Source organism: Montipora capricornis, chromosome 13 (genome assembly GCF_036669925.1).
Source record: "Montipora capricornis isolate CH-2021 chromosome 13, ASM3666992v2, whole genome shotgun sequence".
NCBI classification, from domain to species: domain Eukaryota; kingdom Metazoa; phylum Cnidaria; class Anthozoa; order Scleractinia; family Acroporidae; genus Montipora; species Montipora capricornis.
In genome coordinates, this window is record NC_090895.1 from 17,069,630 (window position 1) to 17,082,129 (window position 12,500).

The window sequence follows — 12,500 nt, forward strand, 5'->3', positions numbered from 1 at the left end:
TAATTGCAGGACTAACTGAGCTTGAGATTTTGAGAGAATTAGTAGTCATTGTGGAGCAAGCACTTCCCCTGGAAAAGCTTAAAAAGACCTACAAGGACTTGAACACTGCAAGGGATTTCATTTTGAACAGAGTGACTTTCTGCCAGACTCGAGTTGGTGTAAGCCTGAACAATTTATGTATAATTCTTATGAAGTCACATTAAATTTTGTTTATGGGTCTTTGATGCAAAGCTATGAAAAGTAGGTTTTCATAATAGCTTGTCGCTTGTGGTACTGTATAATGTAATGTTTTCCATCGTAACTGGCGGGTGGCACACCTCAAACAGTTCGATGTAACATGCAAAATCGATGTAATAATCATAGGATGTATTTATCATCACAGTATAATGTAATGTTTTTCATCGTAACTGGCGGGTGGCACACCTCAAACAGCTCGATGTAACCTGCAAAGTACTGTATGTGTAGGAACGGGGAATGTGTTGTCATTGTATAATATTTTGTCTCAGTCAATGTTCTTTGAGGATATTTATTTGTTAATCTTGTTCTCTGTTATTTACTAAGTTCTTCAGCGCCCAGATGATTCGTCGGAGTGCGCTTTAGTTTGCCTTAAAGCAATGTAAGTAAAACTTAACTTGTTTGGGGATTTGACTTATTGTTATTTTTCTTAAATTTGGACTGAATTACTGGTAAGCACAAAATTGACATAAAAGCTGATTTAAAGGATGTTAATTGAAAAGGAGGGGACGACCCTCCCTTTTTGTGTAAACTTAGAAATAGCCTCATTTATAAGTAATAAGTGCAATAATCTACATACCTTTTTGTACAATGTGAAAAATTATTGTTTTCTCTTTAGTACTTTGAAGATGCTCTCAGTAGCGGTCAGTTTGTTAGGGACTTTGGTACTTCTACAGAAGTAATTAATCTTGAAGGATCAGGTACAGGATAATAATAATAAAAATAATAATAATAATAATAATAATAATAATAATAATAATAATAATGATCTTGATTTATAAAGCCTACATTGCAATGCTCCTTTTTTGATGGAATTCACATTCCTTTCCTTAATCCTTAAATATTTTAAATATCTCTATGAGGGTGAATTCCCATATTTCTGTTTGCATTGTAAACTCTAAGGGTTATAGGCATAGTGACAGTGTTGATTGTGGGACTTGCAGGTAGATTGTTTGTAAAGCCATAATTTCATATTTTCTCTTTACTTGTGTACTTGAAGTTGTTAAAGGTGACATGCAGGAACGGCTCAAGGCCTGGAGGGAAGAGCAGCAGCATCTTTCAGAAAATTATGCCAGTGCCGTAAGAAGACTTTGTCGAAAGGGAATGAGGACATCATTGAGGCTGTTGCTAAAAAGCAGGGTAGTGTTTGAAAAGGGTAGGATCTCACACTCTAAACATTCTACTGTATTTCCTACATATCAATTGTTATGTATCACGTCTGCAATGGATCTCAGCATTGGTGAATACATGCCTGTGTAACTACACTTACAAAATTAGTCTATATGTTTGCGTGGCATGTTTTCCTGTTTCAATGTAGGTCTGCAGAGAGTGGAAGGAGATTGCTATGGTTACTCGGTCAAAGGTATTCAGAGAGACAGAGCAAGGGGAAATTGACCTCTTTGATGTCAAGGTTGGTTAAGTTTTATTAGTGCTACATTTTCTAAGTTGGTACTGTATGTTGTATTTTTACCAAGCAACACACTGTCTAATGGTTTGCAATTCACTCAGTTGGGCTTGCTTCTAAAAGGAGGGAAGTGACCTAGAGAATGGTCCTTTGTTGATGCCGTAGTTAATTCAGTTCCTTGCCTGATAATTAAGTCCCAGCCTCAGTCACAAGATTTAATTGTCAATTGAGTATTAAATGTTTTATTGTACGTACTAATTTAACGTTATCATTCCAGTGCAAAGAGTGGGGATTCTTGCTGAAAGATTTGTTTCGCAGCAGCCTTGGTACAGAGGATTATGGCCATTTAACCATTGACCACGCTCCTATGCTGATGAGAAGACTCTTGTCAATGACTGAATTTAGTCACCAAGGCTTTGAAGCTTCACACAAGGATCAGCGCCAGTTGTGGGTGAAGGAATCCAGCCATGATCAACTGGGGAGGCTTCCTCTAGTAAGCTATTTAATCTACTGTACACAAGAAAGTGTTATTGTGTAATAAAATTAGCCTTGAACTGATTGACCAGCTGCACAATGACCCTATTTCAGATGGTCAAGGTGAACATTCCAGAAAGCGATCTACACAGTGATGTAAATATTAAGAAAAAATCTTTTTTTTTGTTCCAGTTGAGCAGATGTTGGTGCATTTTTACGCTGAAAAACGTCTGTCCTTTCGATACTGTGTCAGAGATGCTTTAAATTCAATCCGAGGTATTCTAACAAAGTGACTTAATTTGAAACCTTGACTTTAAGTTACTAAAAACTGTGTCTGCTTTAAACTCCATCATACTTAAATTGGTACAAGTTTTTCATAGCCATATTTTGCGGAAGAAGAACTGTGATGGCTTTTGTGAGCTTTTGTTTCTCAAGGAGCTTAAATTATTGCAATGCTGTATTCATGTCTAGGCTTGGAACTATGGCAGTTGTTTTTCTCAGTCATAATTGTAGGAAAGTTGCATTTTGTATCACTCATTAGCTTACTTTTGTATTGTTATAGGGAAGAAAAGCGAAGAGCAAGTTAGCTATCCGTTTCATTTCCGAGGCTGGTTGGAAGCCAAAGGAAATGGCATGGGATAGTTCAGACTTTGAGTGGATAAAAATTATGGTATTTGGTGAGGACTTGTTGCAGTACGATTATGACAAGAAGAAGGTGTGTCATGTCATTGATGATTGCAAACCAAAGTTTGTGTACGTTAGAGAAGACTGGAACGAGGAGTACTCTCATATGATAGTTTTAGATGACTTGGCGCCACCAGATGACTTTTCTATGTGCACGGGTGAAGAAGGTGAGTCCTGCGTTTGGTTGTTTGTTGAAAATAACATGTTCAGGGCGGTTACATGAATTTTAATTTAATGCGACACAAAATACTAGCCCTTGAATTATAAGCCCTGTCGATTTTGAAATCAATATTTTACCTCCAATTATAAAGTCCCCCTTACATTATAAGCCCTCAACGAAACTCAAGGCCCCCTTAATTTTGTCACATCCGACTATGTAGCTGGCTTATTCTTTGATCTTTCGTGATTTTTCATGTTAAGAATCAGTAAGTAAGTAGGTCTTTACTTAACGAGGGTAGCACGAAATAGCATATAAATGCTAATAAACTAGTCGCCCTCAGTACGACAGAAGCTTCATTCATTTCTTTAGGCGTTACATATAAGCTATTTTGTTTCTTCAGGTCCTTCTCAAACGCCATATCCTTTGCACTAACGAAAAGCAACAGAAGATCAAATTTTAGGTAAAACTTAAATTTAGTTTCAGATATATGAAAGACGGATGTAAGTAGGGCTCTGAAGCTTTGCAAAGTTATGACTAATTTCCCTGTTAAATTTGCCTCGTGACTCGTGACACAGTTTACTGTAAGTATTTTAACTTCAAAAGAATGAAACTTCTTTTTTGGGTGTGAATTGAATTAAGTAAGCCTTTCAAATACTATGTAATATACATATACTTTTCAATGTCATTTTGAAGATGAGACTTTAATGCATTGGTTCAAGAGAAAATGAGGGGACAGAGAGGGAGGCTCCCGGTCCAGCCCTTAGGATATGTCATGTCCACGAAAGTTATTTTTAGACGAGCGGAAGTCTTTGTTCTAGCGGAAGTCTGTCTTCCGAGACGTCCGCATGCAGGCCAACCTCGGTCTGATGTTTGAAATAAAAGCAAAGATTTCAGGTAATGGCGGACGAAGATAGACTTCCGCTATAACAAAGACTTCCTCCCGTCTAAAAATAACTTTCGTGGACATGACATATCCCGGCCAACGCCCTGAGTCTCCCTCTCTGTCCCCTCATTTTCTCTTGATTGGTTGTTTTACAGAACCAGCGATTGATGCGGAGGTTGTGGTTGTTGCAGACAGTCCAATTACTCCAGTTGAGCAGGACAGGTCTATTAAATATATATATGCAGGACAGCAATTTCAGAATTAATTTTATCTTTTTTCTTCCGTGTTGGAATAATTTCCTCCTGTTCTCCTTGCTGGCTCTCCATAGCATTGTTTCCGTTTTTCCACCACCGCCATCTTTGGTAAAAGTTACAATCCTTAAGATGGATCTAGACACCTTAGAGGATGGAAATGAACTTAATGATTCCATTGTGGATTTTTTTTATGATGTAAGTTTTCCTAAATAATGGTCATTAACATTATGGTTTATAGTAACATGTGATTATTGCCCAAATCGTTAAATGGTTTCCCCGGGTCAGGAAATTCTGAAAGCCGGAAAAAAAAATTAAAAAAAAGAGAGAAATAGTATTCATTGTAACTTCGCTTCCCATTCGCCTATCAGACTAAAACAACCATTTCGCCCATTAATGTATTTTTGTGCAACTGATATTTTGTGGTAATTTGGTTTGGTAAAATCGGGGAATTTCCTTGCCAGCGGTTATTGGCATCATCTATGAATGACTGCTACTTTTCGTCTTTTTTTTTTTTGTTGTTTTTTTTTTTGTTTCAGGTATACTGTCGATGTTTTGGGACAGAGTGCGATGACAAGCCCGTTTTCAGTTCTCTCTTTTACGCGACACTTTCGGGATGAACGCAAAATGTTCTCTCTTCACCGGACGGTCAATCAAATGAACGATTTAAATATTCATTATTCGCATGATAATTGTTTGTCCTCAGTTTCAATAGACACAGTGTTACTCGTGATGTTATTAGCTCTGGGGATCGATAGGACTAACGATAGTACGTGGTCATGATTTGGATTGCTGAGCCCATAATTTCTGACGGTTTCCTCCGCCCAATAATGCTATACTTTACGTTAATTTGCCTGGATCACGTGTATTGATTACAGACCACAGCAAACGTTTTGTTTTTTTGTTTGACATCTTTATTAGTGCCGAAGAACGCTATAAGAGGGCTTCTTCTTTCACAAGAAGAGTGAACATTTTAGACAAGGGTTTGATTTTCGTCCCTGTTTGTAGAAGGTTAGTGTGGTGTGTGTGGTTTTTGAAATGAAGAGTGAGTGGACGTATTCAGGTATTTCATCTGGATAAATTTAAATATTTCGACCACGAGTACAATAAGTACTTTGGCCACCATGCCAAAGAAGTAAGTAGCGTTCTTAAATGACCCGCATCCTACTAATATTTCACTTAATATTCCTACTTGTAAATGAAACCCTGACCGTGGGTGCAAGCTATGCCATGTCTTAACGCAGCCTTAACTACTTGCTATAGATAGATCTTAAACTGAGAAGCGTTAATGCTCGCCACCATCGCGGCTTTACTATTAGGGTGCGTTTTTGTGGGAAAATCCGAAAACGGATTCTTGAATCCAAAAATGGATTTTGCGTCTTTTTGCGAAATCCAAAAAGACGGATCATGAATCCAAAGTATCCACACTCGAGGAGGATACTTCGGATTAAATCTAAATCCGGACTTTTGAGATTCATCACTTCAGCGTTTTTTTGGGAAAGGATTTGAAAAAAATTATTTTTGACAAGCGGTGTCCCATGCAAAATTGATACTTAACAGCTACCGTACGTGACAGTTCAGCCCAAATGTTTTTATCGCGCCATTTTTACCGTACGATCGAAGACATGAATAGGTCGAAAATAGTTAGGTCTCCTGCACATTTCACACCACAAATTACACCAAACGTTTCTTCACAACAATAATATTGTTAGCACCTTTCCTACAGCGAAAAAAGCATGTTTTTTGTCATTTCTTTTTAAGAAAGATTTTTTTTTCTGATGGCATTTTCATTTAAGAATTTCTCCAAAACAAACTTGACCCCCTTTTTTTTTTCTTGTTTTTAAAATTTGCACGCAATTGTTTGCGTTGTCATGGAAAATAATCCTTTGTTTGGATTTTGCGGGTTTTTTTTCTTTTTTTTTTTTTTTTTTTTTTTTTTTGCGCTGAAGAATCCATTTATCCGAGATCAGAAATCCTTTTTTGGATTTTCCCCCCCCAAAAAAAAAACGCACCCTTAGTGTTATGCATACAAATCTTCTGATGCAGTTTGAGTTATATATACTTATCGTTGATGCTTAAGCTTCCCTTCTCCCCGCAAATATTGGTTATATTCGTAACCAAATAATTCTTTACTTTCAAATGGATTTGAAGAAAAGCCACATGTTAATTCCACTTTTTTTTTCCCTTCACCATGCGCCTATTGCAGTGGACATTGGTTCCTAGCTTTGATCTGCAATCTCCCGTCACTGTTCGACAAAGGGTGAGAAAAGTTTGTTGATAGTTCGTTTGGATGATGTTGATAATTTTCACCGTGGTGTTTTCAGTAGTACGAGTATGAGTTTTTTCATGACCAGAAAAGTTAAGTGTTTAATGAAGAATAGATTGCGTTCTGGAATCGTAGGAAACTCAGTACATGCAAATCTGACTATTGTTCTATTTTTTTCCCGGTTTAGGTCTCCGATCGTTATTGTAGATTCAATTGTTTGGGGATCTGAAGACAACTTCCTGGGCACTCCATCGTCAAGAGAGCAAGAAGCTGAACTGATTCGAAAGTAAGATAATTTATAATTCCCGCTCAGCTCTCAGAGCTATTGTGCTGTCGAAAACAAACCCAAGTGTGGAATGTTAATGTCATTCATTAAGTATTGTTTAAAAAACGAGCAGTAGTGTTTTATCGGGTTTAAAAACACGAGGCGTAGCCGAGTGTTTTTAGACCCGATAAAACACGTGCTGCGAGTTTTTTGAACGGTTTCAAAAACATTCCACAAAGAGCGTGTCCCTCTGGACTCAAAACAATGGTTCAAATTGTGAGAGGTGAATATTAGCATACAAGAAAAACAAGCTATGCCTTATTAGTATTCTTTATATAAAGAATACTAACGAGGAGTGTTTTATCAGGTACTAAAGCTCATACACGTGACGTTTTATCGGTGTTTTAAAAGGCTGTTAGGCTCATGAATTATTAATGAGTTTTTGAAAGATGTTTAAAAAAATCCTACGCAGTAAGGATGGCAAAACGAAAAAAGCAATGTTTTACCAATATGCCAAAGGTTTCGTCTGGTGAAGTAATACGAGCCTCTATTTTACTTTGTTTTGTTTATTATTATTTTTATGTATATCAAACTTAGTACTGCATGGTGGTAAGGTTGAAGTATAAGAGATGTTGATCCGTTCCCTTTCATTTTGATACCTCTCTTTGCCAAATGTGTTTTGTATTTTGACATACAGTTTTATTAGCGAGTGGTGGGCGAACAGACAGCGGAGTGCAGATGCCCTTGTTCCTGAATTTAGTGACAAGTCAATGCCACTTTTATACCCTCGGGTAAGCCTTAATCAACCGATTGTCTGTTCCACATTGAAAAGCTATCGATTCGTATCCAAGTCATAGTCTACTTAACTTTAAAAGCAAGTTACAAACTTCAGTGAAATGCCGTGGAAATTACTCTTTAACTCGCTAGAAATAGTAGTTAAGCCATTGTCATGCTCGTCTCAACAGGTACCTCAGCAAGAAAACGGGTATGACTGTGGAGTGCTTCTCTTTCTATTCTTTGAAGAGTTTTTCAAACACAAGGTTAGTTGAACAACTTAAAGTCTGTAAGGTGAGGGAAGGGTAGGGTTGAAAATGTGAGATCGTTTCTATCACTCAACTACAGCAGTTTGATACGTAAATTGCCCGCCATGACCAGTGGCGTAGCTGGGATGTTGAAAGGGGCGCAGTGAGTGGGGGGGGGGGGGGGGGGGGTTATTTACTGTACCGCATTTACGCTTTCAACCAGTACCTCTGAGTTGCTGACACGAATTGTGTCGCATATTTTTTGAGGCTACTCTCTTGTCTTCGTGGCATATCATTGCCTCAACTTCAAACTAAGTTCGTTGCTTCATCACAAACCTATGGACTGGACTGGGTCTACAATTTTTTTTTCTTTTTTTTTTTTTTCAGTTTCCAATCGACGACCTCCTATCAGAGAAACCCCTTTTGTGGTACAACCAGTCTTCTGCTCTCCAGTTAAGGAAGAGGATAGCCAATATTTTAAAGAAAATGGGAAATTAAATTTGGCCAGCCAGTTGTAGAACGCCGTGTTGATAGAAATTTTCAGTTTACTTTTCTTCAGTTCTGTTAAAAAACAGCGCTTTGTGGTTCACAGCTTTCTTTTAAGGCGGGTTTGCCTCAAAATTGTGGCCCAATAAGGTTATAAATTACAGATTTCTTTTGTTTAAACCTTTTCCCACTAATCAAGGATTAGCTTAATCGGGCTTTGAACAACTGGGCCCTGGAATTTTTTTGGCTTTCCAAGACGTAAACCACTTCAGAAAAAGGGTTGAAAGACAATGGAGTGGCCCATTCCGAAGCATGTATCTGCTTAGAATTTAAGGCTATTTTAAGGCAGATAAAAGCCCCGTGTAAATAAATTTTACCAACAGAAAATTGCAATGAGGTCTTGCCATTTGTTCTCTGCTACACACAATATCCTTCCCCAAACTTTAATGTTGCACAACGTTTACATTCTTCATCAAGTTTATTTGTTACCTCTGATGTTCATGTACGCAAGCTATCTTCAACTGACAACAATAATTTCTTGCTTGACACTAACTATCGACAAACATAATCATGCCCTACCCAGCCAGGGAGAACCCACTTAGTCAAGGTGTAGTAGACAGCGGTCGTGCAGCATGGTTTCAAGGAAGGGATACTCAGTGGGCGCTTCGGGTTCTATTAAGACTGAAGGAACTCCGCTTGCCGGAAAGCCAATAAAGTCAATATTTCGATACGGTTCTTCAAAGGGTTTGTCGCGGAAATAAATCAGTGTGGAAAGTGGCCATTGAAAATTTCATGTTTTAAAACTACGGACTACGTTAAATTGTTTCGAAGAAACTAGAACGAAGCCATTAACCACTGAACAGTAACCAAAATTGTTTAAATTGTTTCTTGTGTGCTAGTCAATTCTCGGTTTTCACATGACGTCACGACCGCCATGTTGGTGCCCAAAACAAAGAAAAGGCGGCCATGTTGGTGTCCCGACCAAATCCTCCGGGAATTTAACTCTATTATTATGCAAACGCTGCCTTTTGTTTTCGTTGAAAAACATGGCTGTTGATCACGTGAGTGAAAACCAGCAATAGGCCTTAGTCACGATGGCCGCCATGTTGGATTTGCTATTATCATGCAAATTAGCTACACACAGCATAACACATGGCTAATTTGCATGACAATTTGAAAACAAACATGGCGGCTATCGTGAATAATAATAATAATAATAATAATAATAATAATAATAATAATAAGTACATGTAGGCATTTATATAGCACCTTTATCCAATGTCCAAAGGCGCTTTACAACAATAAAAATCAATATTAAAAAACAATAAAAGCTAAGAAATGCTATCAATAATAACTATACTTGAACAAATAAGTCTTAAGCTTAGATTTAAACACATTCACATTAGGGCTTAACTTTATATCTAGTGGCAAATTATTCCATAATTTAGGAGCTACAACGGAAAAAGCTCTACCACCATAACTCTTGAGATTGTACCGAGGAACATTTAAAAGATAATTATCAGATGATCGAAGCCTGCGCACAGGAATGTAACGCTCAAGCATATCACATAAATATAGGGGGGCTAAACCGTTGAGAGCTTTATAAGTTAGGAGCGATATCTTGCAAACTATACGCTGCTCAACTGGTAGCCAATGAAGCTGACATAACACTGACGTAACTGGGTCGTATTTACGACCACCAACAACCAACCGAGAAGCACAATTTTGAACCATCTGCAACCTCTTAATTAGGTAGCAGGGAAGACCAATCAGTAGCGAATTACAGTGATCCAACTTACAAGTAACAAACGCGTGAATTAGAGTCTTAATATTCGCTTGCGACAAATAGCAATATTCCTAATGAAAAAAAGAGCAGATTTACAAATAGCAGTGTCATGTTGTCATCAAAGACGGTTCCCAAATTTCTCGCGGATGAAGTAGGTACTACATGCTCATCGCCAACGAGTAAAAGATCAAGCTGTGGGTGACTGAGGGCGGTGTCGCGCTCCAGTGACTAGCACCTCCGTTTTACTATTATTAAGCTTAAGCTTATTACACAGCATCCACTTATTTATATCACTAATGCAGGCCTCAATGCAGGAAACAGCAGAAAGTTTGTCAACCGCTGAAGATGACTCAAATGAAAGATAAATTTGCATGTCGTCTGCATAGAAGTGAAAACACATCCCGTGAAATCTATGTCCCCCAACGGTGACGTATACAGTAAATACAAAATAGGTCCTAAGACTGAGCCTTGAGGTACACCACAAAAAAGATCTCGACTAGTGGACTTTCCCTCTCGAACCATCACAAACTGCTTTCTATTAGTGAGGTAAGATTTAAACCAGGAAAGCGCTATGCCCTAAATACCGAAACGACGTGACAATCGCTGCAAAAGAATAGAATGGTCAACGGTATCAAACGCAGCAGATAGATCTAACAAAACAAGGATAACAGAGCGGCGATTATCAATAGCTCGCAGGATGTCATTTTGAACTCTAAGCAAAGCCGTTTCAGTACTATGCAATCTAAGGCCTATTACAGTAGATTAAACGCAGATTGTAAACAATGAGCTGCAAAAGGAAATTTTTCGAGAAGACTACAACATGGTTTACGTGTAAATCGCGATTCAACTTGTTGGATGCCCGATGACACCTGTAACTAATCGCTCATTGAAATACGAAAACTAACTAGAATAAATCGTTACTTCGGACAAGCTAAAGGGGTTTGTAACGCAAAGCTAACCCATGGACTTGGAATTCAATAAAACGTCCCACTGAAGTTAGAGTCGATAGACACAGCAAGGAGAAGTGTAACAAGGGTCGAAATCATCTTTGCTTGCCAGAAGGGCGAGATTTCGTAAATAACCTACTTATTTCCATTTTGCAGTCTAGAGCAAAGAATTACTAATAATTATTCAATAGTTTCGTTTCATGGCCTCTTTAGTGGAAGTGATCGATCTCTTGATTTAAACGGAGATTTTCATCCCACAAAATCTAACCGTAACTTTTCCGTACCGTAATGAAGTATATAAAGCAGGCCACCATATCAGCTCTACGTCCCTGGTGCATCGTCCTTCGCCAAAGCTGATTTCAATTGTGGATCTGCTGGTAGGTTTACTGGCTGTATTACTTGCTCTTTGTTTCGCAATTTCTAGGGCCGCATTTGGATCCATTTCTGAAATATCCGGAACTTCCTCGTGATTTCTGAATAACGCTTCGGACTTGAATCGCACCACACTTTACTCCCCTAATAATGTGTGGAATTTTTCTTCCTCGTATATTTTGTACGAGAAACGCCTCGTCTTCCTTTTAAAAATAGGCTGACGACGATGTTTCACGTCGCGCACACTGTCCAGTATTGGAAAATCCAAGCGACTTAGCATGTGTCAAAAGTACTGTTCTGGGACTTGAAAGCAGTCAACGTGGCACCACTTGGCTGAGGAAAAGAGAACGGCGTCAGGACAAACCAAAACATTGCAGCTTAGTAAGCAAAACAGCTAACGGCTTAGCTGGATGATCTGGCACAAGAGAGCAATTTATGCGCTCCACCAGCACCCCCAACCACTTAAAATACTCTTCTCTGTCTTCCGGCGTCAACGCAACTCCTTTTGGTTCGTTAGCATGTATGCCAGAATCATCTTCAAATCTCGCTCTTCCAAGGATGTTTCCTTGATGATTAAGCTGGAAATGTTTCCTCAGAGAATTTCCATTTCGGAACTTTTTGTCACACAAACCGCAATTCACTAAAAAAGGCATACTTGGCTTCTCACTTCGGCGTGTGTCAATTGAAATGACAGCATAAGGCAAGTAATTAACATATCGACAAAACTTACATTGTAAATGGTTTGAACCCAGGAGTCATATCATTAAGTAAAGTACGATCGTCCGGGTGAGTGTAGTCCTGAGAAGGACTGTTTGAGATGACATTGACTGACGTTTCGACAACCTGAGCGGAAGTCATCTTCAGAGTCAAGTGACGCTGAGGTCTTGACTCTGAAGATGGCTTCCGCGCAGGGTGTCGAAACGTCAGTCAATGACATCTCAAACAGTCCTTCTCAAGACTACACTCACCCGGACGATCGTACTTTACTTAATAAAACTTACATTGTTACGCATGGACAAGCTTAAACAAAAACTGGTGCCTGGAGGCCAGAGTTACGAAGCAAACAAGAACAAATTTATATTTCAATGGATTCTTTAGTGTTTCCGAAGATCTCACGGGATATTGAACTTCTACCCAAGAGGACCAAGTGTGTTATTGCATTGAATCGGATGCTCATCGAATTGTTGAAATGGACGGATTGAGGAAATCACAGGCCACCTACCACAAACTTTTCACGGGGCGGATATTTTAAAACAATATTCCTT

The 12,500-nt window shown here is 38.6% G+C and overlaps 1 protein-coding gene and 1 pseudogene across 1 annotated transcript; one reads left to right on the forward strand and one right to left on the reverse strand.

Moving 5' to 3' along the window:
* Positions 1-12,500, reverse strand: part of LOC138030631 (uncharacterized) — a 196,299-nt pseudogene that overhangs the window by 10,856 nt on the left and 172,943 nt on the right.
* On the forward strand, positions 1,248-3,313 carry LOC138029001 (uncharacterized). The gene is made up of 5 exons (XM_068876661.1): positions 1,248-1,374; positions 1,553-1,645; positions 1,917-2,132; positions 2,306-2,389; positions 2,676-3,313. Exons 1-4 carry the CDS (start codon positions 1,249-1,251, stop codon positions 2,375-2,377), a joined length of 507 nt encoding a protein of 168 aa, XP_068732762.1. The 5' UTR covers position 1,248; the 3' UTR covers positions 2,378-2,389; positions 2,676-3,313.